Consider the following 21,709-nt stretch of genomic DNA (forward strand, 5'->3'; position numbering starts at 1 on the left):
ATATTAATATATTCATTATAACTTATATTGATTTTTCTTGCATTTTGCTTATCCAGGAAACTTAAAAAAATATATGTAATAAATAACATGCCATGTAAATCAGTCCAATTCATTGGACATTCTCTTGGCAAAGACATTTTCGGTAAATTAACTATCAATCAATCGATCGATCGTTTTAGCCAGCCAGTCAGTCAGTCAGTCAGTCAGTCAGTCAGTCTGCCTGTCTATCTGTCTGTCTGTCTGTCTGTCTGTCTGTCTGTCTGTCTGCCAATCAATTGGACAATTACTTAATGTTATTATATTAATCAATCAATCAATCAATTAAACGATCAGTAGGCAAGCAAATAATGAATCAGTTGTTAAATAAATTGGCATTCCATGCCTACCCATTCCATTTAAGTGAGCCAATTATTGATCAATCAATCAATCAATCAATCAATCAATCAATCAATCAATCAATCTGTAAATATGTATGTTATTTTTTTTTTCATTTCGGATATTATCTATCGATCAAGCAATCTGTAGATATGTATAAGTTATTATTTTTTCATTTCGATATTATCTATCGATCGTTCCATCGTTACAAAATAACCCAAGTACCGATGAACAGCTGGACTTGTCAAGTACTGAAATTAATGTAGTGTTATCAAATAGTGAACATGATGCGATGCGTTGTAGCTGACATCAGATCATCATGTCATTTTTACAACTGATACTTACTATATCGGAATGAACTTTGAACCTTTAGCAGTTTAATGAGAGCTATACTGAGGGCGGTGGAAGTAGTTGGTATTTAATGAAACGGTAGTTATGTTCCTTTACTTTCATTAGTTTACTAGGAATGTCCATTGTACAGCCCATTTCATGATAGTGTTCACTAGCTCTGTTTGATACAACCACATATAAACTAATAAGAAACTGTACATACTACACTTTAAGATACTAGTAACAAGATTGAATGAATACATTTTGTATAAATCAGACAAACTTACGTGCCAAAACATTGTCATCTGTCTTTTTGTAGTAGGTTTAAATGGTATACATCACAAAATGTAACAAGAATTGGCTCTTGCTATCTGAAAGTGTAGAATGTGTAGTTTAGTATTGATGTGGTTATATCGAACACAGCCAGTGAACACTAACATGAAACTAGCTATATAGAGCACATTGTAATACAATAAATCAGAGATGGTTGATAAAGATTGTCCTATTATAATGGGTATAGTCAGTGAACGTAATATTGCATTAACATTGAATTTGTGTGTAGTAGTATTTTTTCATGACCGTTAACCCAGTGCCAAATTTTGCCATGAATTACTTAGCTGCCATAGTAATCAAAGGGATTTGTAACTTTAAGTGCATTAATATGATAACCTTATTATGTAAATTGTAGTAATTTACGATTTTGATAATGATATAAGGAAAATCATGAAACCAGAAACAAAACACCGTCTGGTTCGACAAAAATCTTACTGACACAGTTACCTACACTGCTACATTTTTATCGTCTGGCTCAACAAATATCTTACAACCATTGCTACATTTTACTGTCGGACATTTCTCTATGTTTGATTAATGACACCATGAGATAAGTATTCAGAGATACTCAATGTATGTAGTGAATGTATTGGTACCAGATGTTGGTATCTAAATTAATGATGAACTCCTTACTCCGTGTTAATATTAAGAACTTTGAATCTTTACTCCTTATCCATAGACAGTTCTTGCGATTAATGCTTCATCATGGCTTTGTACGACTTTTACAACAGTATTGCCGAAAATGGAAGAAAGCACGATCACAAATAACGAAGATCACGTCTATACTTTGCCGTTATCACGAGCATGATTCGTCTGTAGTCTGTAAGATACTACGTATCATTCCACCCTTTTAGATGTCACTTTCACGTAAAGAGGAGTCTGACCAGGACTGATCTACACGATGTGTCTTACAATCAAGGGCACAGTGCGATACGTTCATTAGTTTTAATGTACGTCCTTCAGATATATTACAATCAATTTAATATCATTTTTTTATCATTGTGCAAACGCAATTATGAAATGTAATATACCTCAATTGTTTACATGATATATGTGTTAGTTGAAATTAACAGAGAAACGTTGACGGATTCAGCATTTTCATTTAACTATGTATTATATTATGGTATTATTAGTATATTGATGTAGCAATTTTATACGAAATACTGACATTTGTGCATCTCCAACTCTCATTTTTAAACAAAATATCATGTACTTGAGCCTGTTGTTTCATTTTGATAATCAGTTGGTGTTTCTCAATTCCGTTCTTTTCCTCCACCTGACTTTCAACAGTTCATATGGGGGTCTTAAACCTGTTTGTTAAGTCAATGTACAAAAAATGAAAGGTATAGATACGTACATCTTCAAAAGGCCAATTCCAGACTACCTGTATAGTGGTCCTAGATACTTTACAGCAGTATTGTTTTGGAATGATGTTATTTGAGATTCCTTGCATTCAAATCCGATAATATGCCTCAGTATGCAAAACATTTTGAAGCTTATTAATTTCGTCGTTGTCCACACCCCTTGACATTGTAAAACCCACACTAGCTGTAAATGGCTCTTTATTTTCAGACAACCAACAATATATTCACTGAAATTCGACGTTATATGTGTGAATTAGAGATCTGTGTTATCTGTAATACTACGCTAATAAGTTGAAATCGTGATACATTGGGGGGCACTGAGTTGTGGGTGCGGACCCAAAAATCAACTTGAATGGATATAATTCACCATACTGTTTGTACAGCCACACAAATACGTTTACCCACAGGTGATTCAATACTGTTCAGGGTGTACGATAAAGTCACAAAGTCACAGTTTTAAAAACAAAAAACAAAAAAAAACATTCCAGTTACAGCTAGTGCAACATTGATCACTCCTGGTTAGATGGTTAACAGAAGCGCCAACAGCGATGAATCTCTCAGTACAAGTTTACCACCACACTACCTTTACTGAAATAAGCATTGATTATGTAAATGTTATAGTTATATGAGAACATTTTCTCATATAACACAAATAATTTTAAGTTGTTTTCAAATACACCATAGCATTATGACAAAGTACATTATATTTATAAGCTCACTCGAAGACGTATATATACAAAGGAAGAAGTTCCAAAAATTGTTACCATTTTCTCATATTTTGTATTTGCAATGTTTCAAATTGATTAATGAAATGCAATTAAAGAATCTTTTAAAGTGGTTGTCGTCAGAATTGTTTTTAAAGTGATGAATTTATTAAGGTTAGTGTCAGTTTGATTTGAGGATTGCAAAAATCACACAATATGCATTTAGCATTCTGACTCTTCCCTGACACGTTTCATGTCTGTATGTAATATACAACTAGACTATGTCAATGTCCTGTCACGTGAGTTGTCACGTGCAACATCAATATACAAAGAACAGAGAACTTTGCCGCTCGCCTCATTACATCGAAATGGAGAGTCTATGATTAAATGAGAAAATATTACCGCTCCACTGGCTTCCAATCATCGAGTTGGCAAAACCTACATTTTGCCTATCAATCAGCAAATGGTCTGACCCTCAAATATCTTGCTGAATTCAAACAATGTAGTAACCCGTACGTTCGAATTAAGAGCTTATACTAAAAATTCCAAGGACATATGGCGATCGGTCCATCAGCTATGCTGCCACAACTCAACTATTCAGAAACAATTACTAGTTCCTATCCGTAAGCTTATTACACCTAATGTCACGTCGGAACCTTTCAATTTTAAGACTAGATTTGCTTCCTACTTTTTCGAGAGAGCTAATTGCTTGTTTGTGACTTTGGTATGATAGACATTCTAGGCGGTATGCAATAAATGTGGCACGAACCATGCGTGTTTTCCTTCTTAAAATTTACGTCATCAAAAAATGACACACATACTTTATATTCCCGCCTTTGAAGCATATGGTCTATCAATTCTGATAAAAAGACAATTGTTTTACTAGACTAGGCCAGAAGGCATTACTTGTATACATACATTGGTTGTGTTATCAGAATTTACCCACACGATGGATGTTTTTAAACGAATACAAACATACGGCCATGAAAAATAAATCTGCGTGCATTAGTTCCAAATGATTTCAATATGTGGTTGATTTCCTAGAGGCAATACGCAATACAAAACAACCAACTATATAAACATCTCTGTCGGACTATAGTCATGGTTTACAGATTTGATAGCTAGCGCTTAACCAGTCATTGTTGGGACAGAGGGCATTCCGGGTAGACAACGTTTGAAATGTTGGTGTTTTAATATTATGCAAACTTTTAAGGAATAGTTGACAATATTTCTATCTGATAACAATGAAAAATAATCAAATTGTGGAACTCAAAATTAGACCAAAATGATAGTATAATATCGTATCTACTTTTTCTCCTGATCAAAATATGTAATGTATATTTTTTTATTCTTGACAAGTGATTCCAAAGTTAAACGATGCTAATTTTGTTATCAAACCGTAAGGATGCTAAATAATGCAATATTGACCAAATTCAGCCCGTGCACTCCTGACATCGACTGTGCTAGGCTCTAGCTGGTAAAGGCGGACGCGGGGATGGGGTGGGGTGGGGTTGGGGCAGGTTTCAAATAATATGCTTTATATTCCAAGGGACGCGATGTCCGGTCTGAATTTTGCAGGAATTTGCTTTCTGTAATAATACCAGAGATGTCGGAGAGCAATGTATGTGATTAATTATTCAGTGTCCAGACTGTCAGATATGTAACCCCAGGATGTAACCTGATACACATTTCATGGATACGATGTATATACGTACCGTTTATCGGGCATACTCATATATCGGTGATTTCAGCCGAGCAACTTCCTCTATGTGTGATGGGTGGGGGTTGGGTGGGGTGGGGGATGGTGTGTTTGTGAGCGCGCGCGTTTGCAATAACGTATTACTGTGCAGCTACCCATTGAATATCTACTTGTTAACACAAGTATGACAAACTTGGACTTGGACAGCTTATTGGTTGATAGAAAAGATAACTTTGAAACCACACCATGACATTTATCTGTATGTAAATGTGTATTTAAAGTTAAGACATGAACTGACTCGCCAATATGTGGCAATAAGCTATACTACAGCTTACCTCGTGTTCTACATGCGCTTCTGCGTCAGTTGATTTGAAGAAGGTACACGTATTTCCTCTGCACGTCTTCTGTCGTAACTACACTGTTCATATTCCAAAGGCAAGCATTGGGTAATGGCGCTTTTTACATCCAATTAAAAAAAGTCAGTTTGGTACAAATATGCAAGAAGTCAGTATAGATAATTCACAGGCAGTTGGATCCGATTCAAAAGGGAAGTGAGCTTCAGACATCACTGAGAAATGTCCTCACGCGTTACACTCATTTCAGCTCCAATATAGTGCATGGCTACATGAGACTGTTGTAGCACCAAGTGAAGTATTAAGAAATAAACTTAACAGCTGTTTTAGGGTAGTGTCGTGGGACACGATTCGTGCATTCTCTAGATTTTTTTTTTGTCAGGAAGGCTTAGAGATCAGAAACACACGCACTTACTGTCTACTGGTCAGTTAGTTACCAGGACGACAGAATCTTGAGTCTAGTGTTCGCTGTAACAGTTATATAGTGGAGCATGATTGTCGTTATATCAGGGGGTCAGATACTACTAGGTCTTGATGCCATTGTTATTGTCTTCAGGAAGACCATGTCACCAAGACTACATGAGACAGCTGTTACGGTAGGTAGAAATGAAACTCTAAATAATAGGACAGGTGCTTTAGTTTTTAGTAACACCTTTATAAGTGCCACTGGGGAGACATCATGAAGGCTGGCACTCGAGATTGCTTCCAATGATCATGACCAAAATAACTTCCTGGTAAAAAGAAAACCCCACAGTTCTCATAAAAGTACAGACTCCGACAGAGGTAAATATGCAATCAATAAATGCTGGAATAACAACTTACCAGTTATTGCAAACTTGAAAACAAACATTTCCTGTCAATGCATACATGGGTAGAAGAGTTAAGAAATCCACCATCACACTCTACTAGAGCATGCGAACAGAGAAAGTTTTGTTGGATCACCGAAATGTGGTTAAAGAGCAAGGAAACACTTGCACACATAGGAAAGCAAACTAAAATACACAGGATAAGAAAGAGCTGTGTACTCCTATATATTGATAATGATAACGCCCACATACATACATCAACACTCACTCCTATAAACATGACATACAAGTATTGTAGTCCTAATACGCAGTTTCTCACTGGTCTGGAGTAAGCTCCTGTTCATGTCTCTGTATACTGTACCACTGCTTATGTCGTGCCATCCCACAGTTGTAAATGTGTCATTTCATCTTAGACTTGACAAAATGATTGTGATCAAGGCTGTACAAGATAACGAGGTAGAATATAACATGAAGTAGCATAAAAAAGCTCGACTGATTTTCAGGGTATCCATTCATTCTGTTCAGATTTCAAGGATCTTGCCTTCAACCACCATGGCAGCCTCCCCTTCCGTCATAGTCCATGAGCCAGATAGGGTGATTGGTTCCAAAAACTGGTACCAAACGATATTTTCACCAGTGATGTATAATGCTATTCTAATATCAAAAATGATTGGTGGACATTCCAAATGAGTAGCTTTTGGAAATTATGCCACTTTTTAATATTATGCATAAATACAGCACAAGGATTAAAATTCCAACTCTATATTCTAGGTCCTTGGCTCTACCACTAATACTTAGGTAGTTTTTTTCTGATTATTTCCTACACTAACAAGAATTACTCTTTGTCTAGTACGGATTTTTACGACATATTATTACTGATATTGCGTTATTGGTGAATAATCGTTATTTTCGAACGTGAATGGTGAATGCTTAGAAATTAAATGCGTGAATCGTGAATGACAAAGCTCTGTGGGAATGTAACTTGTGAATTTAACCTCAACTTAAAACCATGCAATCGATGGCTCAATGATAGGTTCAGCAGGGCACTCACCGGTACAGTACGCAACAAATCGGAAAAGTCTATTCTTTTCATTAAACTTTATTACATTGTATAATCAATGGATATTATACCTGTCAGTCAAATATTGCTGACTAAAGACGTTAAAAATCAATATCATATTCGTTTTTATGTGTTTACACGATATAATAAACCGAGTCGGACATAGACCAATAAAATGGATAGTTTTTTTTTTCTGTTTACACGGAAACCTCTAGACTTGCACAAGTCCCTAGAGAGATTTTTGTGCTTGTATGATTTCAGTTTTAGTTTTGATGTTTTCGAATAAAACGTTAACAAATCAACAATATCATATTCATTTTAATGTATTTTTATGTGTTTAAAAAGATATAGTAAACCGACTGACGATCATTTTTCACCATTTACACGAAAACACGTACGCTGGCACAGTCCCTTGGGAGTTCTTTGGGTTGTTATTCAGTTTGAACACTTTTGTAAAGGAAAATGTCCCCATTAAAACATTCCCAGTTACTAGCTTTGGTAGTCTCACAAGGCTGTTCACAACTTGAATGACTCACTCAGGTCACTATTTCACACAAAAGAATACACTTGTGTTAAAGACGTCGAATTTGTACGTTTTTGAATTTGTTGCGTTTTCGGTCATTTACAAGACTCCGCTTTCGCCCACGAACTTAGTTTTCGATGATGCAGTTTCGACAGCGTTTCCAAATTGTTGTGCTGTCATGCACGTGTTTGTAGTCTCCATAAAATGGTAGATGCAAACGCAACAAAGTAGATGTAACTTCTGTGTTTTCATTTGAAAACGGCATCACGTAATTATGTAAAGATACATGAATTGTTGATATTAAAGTATGGTTTCTAGAATTTTAATGGTCAAATCTATCGCCGGTGCTTGTTACGCCTTCAACATAAATATCATACATATACAAGATATGTGCATGCACACTTCCTCCTTAGCGGCGCACATTTGCAGTTCTAAAGAACAATGGTTAGTCTGCAAAGTTTGGCAAAAGAATGTCAGAAGGTAGAAAGTATATTGGTTAGGGAAATGGTTCCTGTTAAAATCTGTTATAATGATTTATAATAAAACAAAGAGCATGTGTCACATTGCATACGAATTAATCAAAGTGGTGACACGTTGTACATTTAGTAATAATGTGAAAAGATTAAGTATAGTGTCATAAAACATTACCTAAAAGCTTGGATAAGTAAAGTCATCAAACAATATTGCAATATGGAAGACAGTTTCATACCTATCTGTCGTTTGGTAGTCTTCATTTCATTGGCCAAATAATAGTGGCAAGTGTAACTCTTGGTAAAAAAGTTTGGTTGCTGACATTCACATGTTTGCCTCTTTCCCGCTCCGAAACTTTATAAGTATTAAGTATGTAAAGTACTTCACAGCAAGTGTGGTTACTGACATTTGAATTTTTCGAGCTTTCCTGCTGACAACTTCATAAATTATGTAAAGGTAATTTTAAAATGATACAGAGCTTAAAGGCTTGCACACTCTTCTTCAACATTTTACAGAAGAAATAAGTTAACAAAACAAGGGTTCTGACATTTCATTTATTTAGGAAGTGGACATCATACAACTACCATAAAATAACACGACTAACCTTCCTATAAGTCTTCAAAAACAGTTCTTATTGGCTGCACAATGCAAAACGCCTTTAAAATCACTACCATAGTAATACATGTGTTTCCACATCACAAGTATCAAGTAACATTTCAATGTTTTGAGATGTCAAATGTTTCTTTTTTTAAATCATCTGCACTACAGCTTTCATACAGATAAATAGTAAAAAATATAATTGTCATTGCTAATACAGTCGAAATTTAACAAGTCAAGTTAAAAGTTTTAAGAAATGGCAGTTGCTGTGTTGATGACAGTTTTGGAAATGTCGACTTTCAAAGGAAGTTCATAATATAATTCAATGACCTACGTTCTTCTAATTCACAGAAAATACTTTATATATATGTGTAAGTACTGAAAGTGTGGCAGGTGGGGCATTATTCAAGAAACGTGAAGCTTGTGAGTAAATTTCTTGTCTAACTCTAGTGAAGGGGCATAAGCTGGGTTATATGTCTGTTGCAGGTATTTTGGCGGGATGTTAAAATGTACCTGGAGTGTTCTACTTGCTGAAGCATAGTTGAATATCACTTGTTATCGGCAAATTCCAAACCTAGTATAAAACATTGTCAATTCAATTACAGCTAAATGTCAGGGAAAATAACACTATGCCATCAACTGTTTTAACAACGGAAACAATGATGTTAAATGCCATCAAGAGCATATATCAACATTAGCTACTTGATGGTTTAGGCAAGTTTTCCACTCAAATAAAAACGCTTATAAACCCCACTTCTTGATTTTCTCTACCTTCATCTTTGGTAAGCAAACAATCTGCATGTTATATTTTTCACAATTACTATGCTAATGCACAGTTTCAAGAAAATCAGTACAAAACAATGAGCTATACTTGTACTATACTAATTCTTTAAAATTCATTGGCAACAACCAATTGCTGTAAACATTTTTTTTATTATGTGAGGCGAGTCCCTGAAATCATCTTTTAAGTCAAGAGGTGAGCACTTAAAATCATACGTTCTGAGCGCATTTATAAACATAATGGGTATTGCATATTTTGTTACAATGCAAACTTGAAACTAATGTGATATAACATCCTGACCACATGATCCTGGTCATATGGCATACAATGTGATAATTACTTACTAGTGTTTAAAAAGTTACAGGAATTATTTAATCAAATTCTCTATGTCATCTAAAACATTAAAGGGGCACAGGCTGAGTTTAGACAATTTTTGGACGCAATTTTTCTTGCACAAGAAGTGTTACATATTGTATTTTACTTACTGAAGCACTCATTCGTTACTTGATACTGGTATAACTCAATCGAGGTATTTAGATATAATACATGAAAGATTTGATGACATAATTGTTGGTACGTATCAATAAATCTGCAGAAATCCCTTGCATTACATGAACAACGAATGAGTTGGATGGTTGGTAAGAAGTGACACGTCACAGGCTACATGAATCGTTGTAAACACTATACTTGATTGCTTAGCCATGGTTTTATGTAAAGTTAGTATTTTGTATTACTAACCAAAGTAAAAACTGTCTAAACTTAGCCTGTGCTCCTTTAAAGAGTTACAAATAGCACCATGGATTCTGGGTCTACAATTTACAAAATGACAACTTATCACAATACTTATAACATTTTACTCTATTCTAATAAAAAAAATAAATCAGCAATACATATAATTTTTAGATAAGAAAGTCAATTATGATGACTTGAAAAGGCAAGGAAAAGCAAATTGAAAGACTCCATGTGAAAAAAAGTTTAGGAGTCCATACAGATCTGTTGGATATTCTTTTACCATTGTTAACTTCTTGTACAGTACAGTAGCATATTGAATAATTAAGGAAAGTTTACGGTAATATCTTTCATAGTTACCCATATAACTCTTTGCGTTCAGGACTGTATAACAGCTGCCTGCTGTTTGTTTCTGAGTGGCTAAAGTCCTTGGGCAAGATTTGAACCACGACTGTGCTTCAGTCAACCCAGCTGTATAATTGGGGACCTGGTAGGATGTAGGTTGCAATGTGAAGGCTTTAATCCTATGCGCTGAAATGGCTGCAATGGATTGTATGCTCCCCGGGGAGTTGAGGAAGACTAAGGGCCGTTGTGCCGTTCTGATTCGAGCCAGGGGTAATAAATTGTAAAGCGCTTTGAGCACGGTGTGGGAAAGCGCTATATAAGAACCCAACATTATATGTATATATATACGCCCCAAGCGTTATTACCCAGCAACAAATTGACAAATAGAGTTCCTTCTATACTATTCCCATCAACTGTTTTTCCAACATGGCTGCCTCTAGCACTCAAATTACCTTTGAATTTGTTGAAGGTGCTTCCACATCAAGATGTTGATACAGCTTCAGTAACAAAGATGAGCAAAGGCCACAATTTCGGAGGACCACAGACTGAAAACTGCGTAATTAGGCTTATCATCTTTACAAAATGGGGCACAAATTGGGTATCGAATCATTGATATCGACCAATCAAGTTAACCATCAGGGGCATACTAATATATATCACCCTGAACGAAAGGAGTTTATGGATGATTACAAAAGCCATTGCAGTAAAATATCTTGATTATTCAAAGTGGTGTAGTCGTATTTCTGTACTTTCATTTGGTGATTTGGGTACACAAACACAGCATGTAGATAAAGCCTGCAGAAATACATAATATTGAAAGCAGTGAAGATAATAAAGTCTCATTAAGTAGGATTTGGTAAAACTAGAAACGATTCAATGTTTGGAATTTCAACTCTCCTACTTGCTTATATACAAGTTACAAAGGCAACCTGATATTATATTCATTACCATAGCAACTTTGCCAATTACCATAGCAACCTTTGTCAAATCACCCTAGCAATTTTCTGTCAATTACCATAGCAATTTTGTCATGTTACCATAGCAACTGTCTGTCAAATCTTCTCTCTACCAGCCATTTTTTGGGAAGCAAATAGAATTGGTGGATAGACAATGTTTTCCTTACTGTCATTACAATCCACATGCACATTTTATCTGGGTTAATCTTCTTTGCCTTCTGAGGCTACCATCTTGTAGTGTATTCCAGCATCAGGTTATTTTCACATATAAAGGTGTTTACCTCTTTATTCTCCTTGTACTGCTTGACTAACACATGCTGCGAGAAGCTCATCAACTTCATCCCCGTCAGCTTGTGGATCTATATCAATCTCCTGCAAAAAGATAAACACCGGTGATGTTTTTATAACTTCCTGTTTTTGGTATGTGTTTAGTATCTATCACTATCACATATTCACATTAATGATTTAAATTTGTTGTTTGGTTGCGGATATTGCTAAATACTCCACTCTAATATTTGAATAATAATAATAATAATAATAATAATATTAGTTTTTATATAGCAATTTCCAACACTGTTCAAAGTGCTGTAATATTATTACTCCTGGCACGATGGTTTAACTGCACAAAGGCACTTTATTCTTACCCAACTCCCCGGACGCATACAATCTATTGCAGCCCGTGAGTGCATAGGATGAAAGCATTCACATGGCAACCTCTATCCTACCAGGTCCCTATTACACAGCTGGATTGACAGTTATATGTAGGGTATATAGCTAAAAGTTTAATTAAGAGTAACAAAAAAAAATCTTTCTCCATACCTTCTACTCTATTACACATCACACTTATTTATGTAGTTGTACTTCTTGACACATGCTTCATGCCTATTGGAACATTTACCTCAGCACAGGGGCAAGAAGTGTGATGCTCCTCACTTTTAGTGTTCAACTTTTTCATGTGATTCGTGATTAAACCTTTGAAGAATTTTCACAAATGTATACAAATACCATAGAGAGGAGAGTGCTAAAATAAACTTTCAGGTCAGATTTGACAAGAACATTTCAAGACATCTCACACGTTTAAGGCTTCATTCTCACCTCATTTATTGATTTGAGTAGCTTCACTATCATCTTCCGTACTCCTGATAATTTGGTTTTGGCATCCTCTGCTTCCTTGGCTTTGTTTTCTGCTTGGCTTTGATATGTGCCAACCAGCTACAACAAAAGATTACATGTACATGTGAACATTATACTTTTAAACTGGCATAATTTTATAGAAAAGATACGTAATTTATGATATGCAAGTCATATCTATATGAAGTATGTAACTATATATATACATCAACAGCTTGAAAAAGATGTGCTGGACACACTGAAATATCTCTCTCTCTCTACACACACACACACACACACACAAATGAAAGAAGACGAGTATGTTATTACATTATGGATTTCCACGGTCCATTTCAACAAATGGATCATCAGATGTATGCGTGGGCCAGTGGACTCGCCGACTGATATACATACATACATACATACATACATACATATTTATATATAATATACAGCAATATAACATGTGTATACATAATTCAGTCTTAATTAACAGTTCACGTAATGTCATATGTACAGTTTCTTATCATTTAGTTTCAGTAATAACCTTATTATACATGTTAAGCAGGAAAGTGTCACTTTCCAGAACATTGTTGAGCCACACACTGAATGCACATATTAAGTCATAAGCAAAGTGTCAGGGAGTTTTATACACACAACTTTGATAGCACACTGACAGACAGACAGACAGACTTACATACCTTTCGAAGACCTTTTTCATAATGATCTAAGAAATCATCCAGTGGAAAATTGCACAGATCGCCAACAGTTAAGTTATTGACTTCATCCTGGTTCATTGTCCATGATGGTGGAAGGAAATACCTCAAACATGACCTAGGATTGAGAAACAGTCATAACTTGTGTGAACAGTTACCATGACATGATAAACACTTGGTTTCTGTGTACACATAGGCTTGTCTGATAAGAGACATTACACTTGGCCATTTATCCTTCAAGCTGACATAGCCACATGTCAAATCACACTTGCTCTGCGTTCATGACTAAAATTACTTTGGCAAAAGCCAACAGTTACACACACACACGCACGCACACACACACACGCACGCATGCACGTGATAATAAGATGTGTGAGCCTGACTGACCTATAACCTTGTGCTAATTTATTCACTTCTGCTGGGTCTGCCTTGCTACTTTGGGGTTGTACTTCTTGAGTTTCTATGACAGGTTCCACTTTCTCTTCGACATCAATCTCCTTTTTTGGTTCCTTCTCTTCCTTAGTTTCACTCTCAACAGTCACTTCTTGTGCAACAACCATTGCTTTCTTCGATTCCTGCAGGAATATATTAATAAATGGATTCCACATGCTAATAAGATCATTTGCATAAACTAATGGGATAGCACATAAACTCCACATACACTACTCTCTATAGTCACTTCTTGTGCATCAACCATTGCTTTCTTGGATTCCTGCATGAATATATTATTATTCATAAATGGATTCCACATACACATACTAATAAGGCTATTTGCACAAACTAAAGAAACAGCATATAAACTCCACATACACTACTGAGGCATTTCTGCAATAACCATTGCTTTCTTGAATTCCTGTATGAATATATCAATACATACATTTCGCATACTAATCAGCTAATCTGCATAAAGAGTTCCTGCTATGATTCCTACATGAAGATATTATAAACTGATTCCACATACTAATCAACTCATTTGCATAAACTAAAGGGACAGCTCATAAATTGTGAGATCTATGCATTAATACAATAGTCTGTGAAAAGGAAATTTAGATATGTTGAACCTGAATGCTGGTATTTGGTCTTCTCTGTTTTTCATCAGAATTATCAAAAATTATATTTTTATAAAATGACCATAAATCATAAAATATAGAATTACCTGAACTATCCTTAGATGTTTGCTGTCTTGCTCATACCTGTGAATAGAAGAAACATTCTTAAAATGCTTTACCATATATATATATATATATATATATATATCTTATATATTTAAAAAAAATAATTCCACTATGATATACATGTATGACAAATTTCTAAACCAGTAATATTACAAAACACTAAATGTAGCTTGGCTGAACACTATTTGTCAAAAGACACAAGACTTCCATCATAGATTCTTTCAGCTCTCATGCATTTTTTGAAAGTAAGGGGTTGGAACAAGCTAAGCTCCACACAATAATAGTCCAATTTTTATTGAGTTGCATCCCCCTTCAAAAATATCAAGCCCTAGTGGAAAGTACCATTTCTTAAAACATGTAAACAGCTGTGTTTTCTTTACTTACCATTTGTCATATTTATCTTTCGGGTTTCTATCAAACTTAACTTTCCATTTGTTTGGCAAACCTTGCCTGACAGATACCTTAACAACTTCTCCAGTATACCAAGTACCATTTACAAAACCTTCTACTTTAGTTCCACAATCTGTAAATATCAGTCAATGTCATGTAATACACAAACCAAGAAAAGAATTTTGTTCCTATACCCCTCCCCCTCCCCCCATCTGTGCCACATCACATTACCATAGGTAACACTGAAGTAAAGCACTTTGTCTATGTGCTACACTTGTTTATAGCATTCATATCAAGTGTGAAAGTATACTGTTTCAATTGGTTTACTTACAAGCCTAGCACGTGGCCTTTCTAACGCGGTCATATTAGCAAATGATACTGTATACTTTTACACTTGATATGGATGTTATAAACGATAGAGGTACATACAGAAAGCACTTTACTTTAGTGTTATGGGTTTGTACAAATATTAAAAGTTATATCTCATGTACACACAACCATCATGAAGTAAAACATAGTGATAAAAATATTGGCAAAACTTGGAAGAAATGATGTGATTTCAACATCACTTTTGTATGTTGCTTTTCAAAATGATGACAGCGGCTGAGTATCCATTTGTTGGCTCGTCTAACTCAGAAATATTACATAATATAGTAATTGATTTAGAAGATGCTGCCCTAGCCCTGATCCACAATCACAATCACCACTGCCTACTTGTGAGAATAAATATTTATGAACTCTACGTTCATATATATTTACACAAGTGAAAATTTCCACTCATAAAGTCAAACTCTTTGGAAGCCAATCTTACATTTTGTTGCCCTCTCCCTTGGAGTACATCTACATACCTAACAAGGCATCTTTTACTGTTATCAGTGACATATGATTTTTATTTTTTGGTGCCTACATTGATCACTCTGTTATTTACCTTCGTTATTTTCATCAGCATCACTATTACAACTGGCATCTGTTTCTGTTCCCATGGGTTCATCTGCACTGGTGTCTTCTGCTGATGTATTCTATTGTCAAAATATTACATCAACTAATATTAACATCAAATAAACAAGTCCTATACTAGCAAACAATGGTTATCCTCTGTTATTACTGCATGGATTTATGAAAGCAAATTCACCAGGAGACATTAAATGTAACATGTCCAGTACACCAAAGCTTAAGGCAATCAGTCCACTGGATTTTGACTTTTGTTGTTTACATACATACAAACACATCTATAGATACACAAAAAGTAACTTCCCATCAAATACCAAGGATATCAGCCTGTGGTACTTTGACTTTGTTGTTTACATACATGCATCATGCTTACACACACACACACACACACACACACACACACACACACACACACACACACACACACACACACACACACACACACACACACACAACAAACAAACAAACAAACAAACAAACAAACACACACACACACACACATACATACATACATACATACATACATATATACAAGCACATACATACATACATACATACATACATACATACATACATACATATAAACTATGGACTCACTTCTTTCACTTTCTTTGTCTTGGTTTTACTTTTTTCAACATCTAATTTTTCCACTTCATTCTTCTTTTTCTTGGTTGGAATATCATCAGACTGCAAATAATGATACACAAAAAGAATGTTACAAGGGATAACACACCGGCATGTTGTTTAGGCTTACAAGACCATGATTTTAAAAACCTACAGATAATGTCTTCAAAACGAATTTTAAGACCTACCAATTCACAACAACAAAATCTGGTACCAAGTCTTAAATTTGTATAGCAGTAAGACACTGTACCTATCCTACCTGCCTTGGTCATACCTGAACAAATGTGCTATACATCTCAATAAGCGTTTACATTCATTTTATATCAAATTACACATACTCTCAATAAATTTATCAAATTAGACATAACTCAATAAAGTGTACATACATTTATCAAACTAAATATACCTCAACATATGTACATATATTTATCAAACTAAACATACGTTTACATATGTTTATCAAACTAGACATACCTCAATATGTGTACATACATTTACCAAACATACCTAAACATGTGTACATACATTTACCAAACTAAACATACTTAAACATGTGTACATACATTTATCAAACTAATCATACCTCAACATGTGTACATACATTTATGATTGTGATTTTACTGTCAACCAGACTTGAGTATCTCCTTACAAAATAATCACTTACTTCACTGTCTGATGGTACCATACTTTCTGAGGGTGGACTACTTTTCCTCTTCTGTGTAGGTGCCTTTTTACTTGCCTCTGTTACCTGAGAATGTTTCACCTGCATTACAGCGAATAAAATGGCAGCTTAATTTGAAATTTACTCACAGTTGTAACTGTATTCTATGACCACAATACATGCGGTGAAAATCTGTGTGGTTGGTTATTTTAGGAGATATGTGATTGATTGAGGTCAACAGTAGACAAATCAAAAAGTAGCGTTCATTTCCCATGTTCCATTTCAAAGTTACTATCCTTTACTTTCTTCTGTTTTGATTCAACAGGAGACAGAAAGTGACATGCATGCAATACAAACTGACTGAAGATGGAATTTCTAATACTAATGACGCACGCTCAATTTCATTATGTTTTGTAGTGAGATTAACAGTCATAATTTCAAAGCAACTCTTTAAAGGTTGCAAGCACATCATTACCAACAAAAATGTGATCACAATTTTACCAAAATTTTTACATTTAATCTTCAATATTTTTGTAAATAATATTACAATGGAAAGGAAGAACAATTCCTTCACTCATTTTACAAAGAAAACAAAACAAAGTAATAAGAGGAAATATTGAAATCATGTTGTTTGAGCATTCAGATGTGAATACAAAATGTCACTGCCAGTTTGTATGAATTGACTTACCTTGGAGGAAGGAGTGTCAGGTTTCTTGACAGGTGGTGCAGTTCTTCTGTTACTTTGATTGGAAGTGGCAGTATGTGTTGGAGTTGTTGAGTAGCTTCTACTTCTACTACTATTAACTACAGGAGATGCCTTGCCAACAGGCCTTGAAATTACCTGAAAATGAAAACATTACATAATGTTTAACACTACAGGTTATTGCCTTGCCAACACAGCTTGAAATTACCTGAAAATGAACACATTATACAATGTTTAAAACTACAGGAGATGCCTTGCCAACAGGCCTTGAAATTACCTGAAAATAAACACATTATACAATGTTTACAACTACAGGAGATGCCTTGCCAACACGGCTTGAAATTACCTGAATATGAAAACATTACATAATGTTTAACACTACAGGAGATGCCTTGCCAAAAGGGCTTGAAATTACCTGAAAATGAAAACATTACATAATGTTTAACACTACAGGAGATGCCTTGCCAAAAGGGCTTGACATTACCTGAAAATGAACACATTATACAATATAATGTAGAACTACAGGAGATGCCTTGCCAACAGGGCTTGAAATTACCTGAAAATGAACACATTATACAATGTTTATAACATTATTTGTATATATTCAAAACAAAATATGGGATTTCTACCCTGGACTACATGACATGTCTACATCATAGATTCAGAAATATGACTCAAAATATTCAAAAATGCCAGTATTTCCCTATTTTTTCCCTTAAATAAACTTATAACTATTATTCCTCAAAATTTTCCTTCATGTCGGGTTTTGTCACTTCTTGATTTTGACTTAAAGTGACAAGGCCACTTAAGCCACTGCACAAACACAAATATTGGTGGGTAACATCTTAGTGTTAATTTAAAATCTATATTTTCTTGTCAAAATTCAGTAATATTCAACTTCTTTAAAGGTACAAATACTAGAAATGAGCAAAGAATGTAGATGACTCTCTGTTCCCCTATCACTTCTTTATTGCATGTTTTCTGTCGAAATACACATTAAATTTCTGTGTTTGTATCTAAAAGTGAACACATTTTTCATCAATCCCAATGAGTAACTTGTAGATTAATCCTAACCTTCTCCCGTGATGAAGACACAGATGAGCGTTCCGTCCTTGTCACCACTGGAGCTGCTTTCCCAACAGGCCTCACTTCGTTAGACCTCCTAGGCGGTGGTCGTTCAATTTCAGGACTGGGTTCTCTAACTGGAAGATGGTTTCTAGATGTGACAGTTGTTGTTTTCTGGATTGAGAAATCATGGATAATTTTGAAATTCTTCAAACATTTTACGAGTTTTTTAACTGGAAAATAGTTTCTCGATGTGACAGTTGATGTGAGAAATGACATTATTTGGAATGACTCGAGAAACGAATTTTGAGATTCTTTATCTGCTTTACCAGTGAACTTCTTTACTATGGCAAAACAAAATTTCATGTCCCTTTCTCAGATATTTTGTATAAGGATGGTATTATACAGCAGTATTCACAATGAGAATCATATCCTGTAGAATACTTTGAGATTTTATTCGTAGGAGTAAATTAATTATTTCAATATATCATTAGTGTAGTCACTGTCATTATATTCAAGTCATTTTTCAACTCACCTCAAGTTTCTGCAATTTTTCTTGATTCTTCCTTATACCCTATTAAAAGAACAAAAATTTAAATACCCTTCCAAACCTGACAGTATATTTGTCTTTACATGGGATTATGCCATTATTTTCCCTTGACAACAAAAACACAAAAAATAAGTAGTGACTAAAATGTCTTCTTGTAATGTACCAATCGTGTAATTAGTGAGTATTAGTCTTTGAGAACTTGCTGAAGACTGCACAAAGTCAAAATTTTCTAGAGGTGAAAATATCTAGGATTACAGTAATTAACATACCTCCATGAGGTCCTTCTTTTTATCTTCTGCTGTTTTGCTTTCCTTCTTTAGTGTTCCTACTGGTATGTTACATTTCTGTTCTGCTATTGTACACCTTTCAAAGAGTATAGTAATTTGGAAATGTCATACATCAGCACAATAGTTTTTGAAGGAGCGCAAGTATTTTGATTTTGTTTTTGTTTTACATCTATTGGAGTAACTTTTGCTGCATACATTAAACATGAAGTATTTGGATTACTGAATTCTCCTTAACCATCATTTGCTATTGGTAGAAGTCAAACTAAACAATTCTACGGACAGAATCACAAGATATATTTTCATCTATGGTGAAAGCTTGCAGAAGGATCTTTGACACAACTGGAGGGTCTATGCACAACTCAAGCATGTGACCATAATTTGCAGGTAGTACAAGTATTAGCTTTGGATATCAAAGTACTTACTATACAATATCCTTAAATACGTTCATCAGGTCGGTAAAACAGGCTTTGTCAAACTGTCTGTTAGCTGGTTTTACCACCAGGTGGCATACTTCTTGTACCACGACCAAGGGTTCTTATTGACTTGCGAGTAACGTTTCACCTGTTCTAACAAAGCCAGCAAATGGACACATTGACAAAGTCTGTCGATCTGACCAGGCAAAACTTTACTCGTAAGTCAATAAAAACCCTTAGTCGTGGTACAAGAACTTACAATTACTCACTATACAATGTTTTACCAACTAAAAATTGTTTAAACATACTCTGTTTAGAAACTTCTTTCCATACCTGTTGTGACTATGATCAGGATTCATACTGCATACCCAATATTCTGGCATTTCTTTATTTAAATTACTTGCAGAAAATGGAAGAACTCTCCACTTCAGACAGTTATCTGCAGAAGAGAAAATGTTTAAACTTGAAACTCAGTAATACCAAACAGCTGTAGCAGTGACAGAAGTGAGTGTACTTGTATAAAATTACTGAGTATACCTGAATTGTAACACCTGTGTATCAAACAAAATAAAGGGTGTATTGCACCACTAATAGGCACTATAATATTGTGGCAAGACTGCTTAGCCTTGGCCCTACATATAATACACTTTGTTCTGATAACATGCATTTCAAAATGGGGTACAGTGGGATCTTCAAAACTTTCTTTTGTGATTTTATCTCCTGAAGTGTGTACAATATTTCTAAGATAATTCAGAATTCTGAGGCTAGAGTAGGACAATCAATGATTTTCTTGTAAAATTGTCATTTGAATTTGGAATAATCTTATTTTATTTGAAAATCAATAACTTTTATGATACTCTTTCAAATCAATTAAATCTACATGTGTTTATTTAATATGACTGATTTATAAAAGTCAAATACTGTATGTACTAACCGCACTGTATTGTGATAGGTATTTGCATGGCTCGTTTCCTGAGATATTTGGCATCAGTGGAAGGTGGATCTTTCCATGACGGACTGACATAACCAAAGTTTTCCCAAAATTTTGTTACTCCTTGTGTAGCTGTTAGATATAAATGTATAACATTGGTTTCCAGTAGAGGACATCAGTTTTGAATAAGGCATATTGTAAACACATATCATGTAAAATTTCATATACAAATAATGTGTATGCTGGAGTTCAAGAACAGGTTACAGGTAGTCCAACTATACTGGGGCCAGTGTTTCTTTAGCTGTCTCATAGTGGCACAGATGGCGTTAGTACAACTCGGCTACAAAGTAATAATTATCATTAATGACATTTCTGTTCATGAATGGAAAAAGTGAATGACATTAGAATGATGTCAGCACCAAAAATAATCTGGGCAACGCATAAAAAAATATCATAAAGGGTAGGAATACATGAAAATCTAAGGAAACACAGTGGAGATTGATCATTTAGTACTCACCTATACCTATATCTTTCCAATACTGTATCAAATGTTCCCCCATAGCTTTTAATAAATGTCGGTATTCCTTAGCATCAGCAAAGTCTTGCTTGTTATGTGTAGGTTCAAGTACAAGATATGGTACATCCACAATGCCTAAAACACCACTGCAATTACTACATAACAAATGCAAAGATATGGTTAACCTCTT

General features: G+C 34.8%; 1 protein-coding gene across 1 annotated transcript in view; it reads right to left on the minus strand.

Annotated features, from left to right (window-relative positions):
- Nucleotides 1–8,513: 8,513 nt before the first annotated feature.
- The window catches only part of LOC144449025 (ATPase MORC2A-like), a 42,417-nt gene continuing 29,221 nt past the window's right edge, over nucleotides 8,514–21,709 (minus strand). Inside the window, exons 13-28 of the mRNA XM_078139427.1 lie at nucleotides 21,520–21,674; nucleotides 21,006–21,134; nucleotides 20,405–20,510; nucleotides 19,641–19,734; nucleotides 19,357–19,395; nucleotides 18,831–18,995; nucleotides 17,742–17,894; nucleotides 17,057–17,155; nucleotides 16,366–16,455; nucleotides 15,746–15,836; nucleotides 14,812–14,950; nucleotides 14,409–14,445; nucleotides 13,640–13,827; nucleotides 13,238–13,370; nucleotides 12,522–12,638; nucleotides 8,514–11,798 (exon numbers count right to left, since the gene is read on the minus strand). Of these exons, the coding sequence (XP_077995553.1) occupies nucleotides 11,712–11,798; nucleotides 12,522–12,638; nucleotides 13,238–13,370; nucleotides 13,640–13,827; nucleotides 14,409–14,445; nucleotides 14,812–14,950; nucleotides 15,746–15,836; nucleotides 16,366–16,455; nucleotides 17,057–17,155; nucleotides 17,742–17,894; nucleotides 18,831–18,995; nucleotides 19,357–19,395; nucleotides 19,641–19,734; nucleotides 20,405–20,510; nucleotides 21,006–21,134; nucleotides 21,520–21,674 (1,822 nt within the window). The 3' untranslated portion in view covers nucleotides 8,514–11,711. The remainder of the gene's footprint in view (nucleotides 11,799–12,521; nucleotides 12,639–13,237; nucleotides 13,371–13,639; nucleotides 13,828–14,408; nucleotides 14,446–14,811; nucleotides 14,951–15,745; nucleotides 15,837–16,365; nucleotides 16,456–17,056; nucleotides 17,156–17,741; nucleotides 17,895–18,830; nucleotides 18,996–19,356; nucleotides 19,396–19,640; nucleotides 19,735–20,404; nucleotides 20,511–21,005; nucleotides 21,135–21,519; nucleotides 21,675–21,709) is intronic.

This window comes from Glandiceps talaboti, chromosome 18, assembly GCF_964340395.1.
Source record: "Glandiceps talaboti chromosome 18, keGlaTala1.1, whole genome shotgun sequence".
Lineage (NCBI taxonomy): Eukaryota > Metazoa > Hemichordata > Enteropneusta > Spengelidae > Glandiceps > Glandiceps talaboti.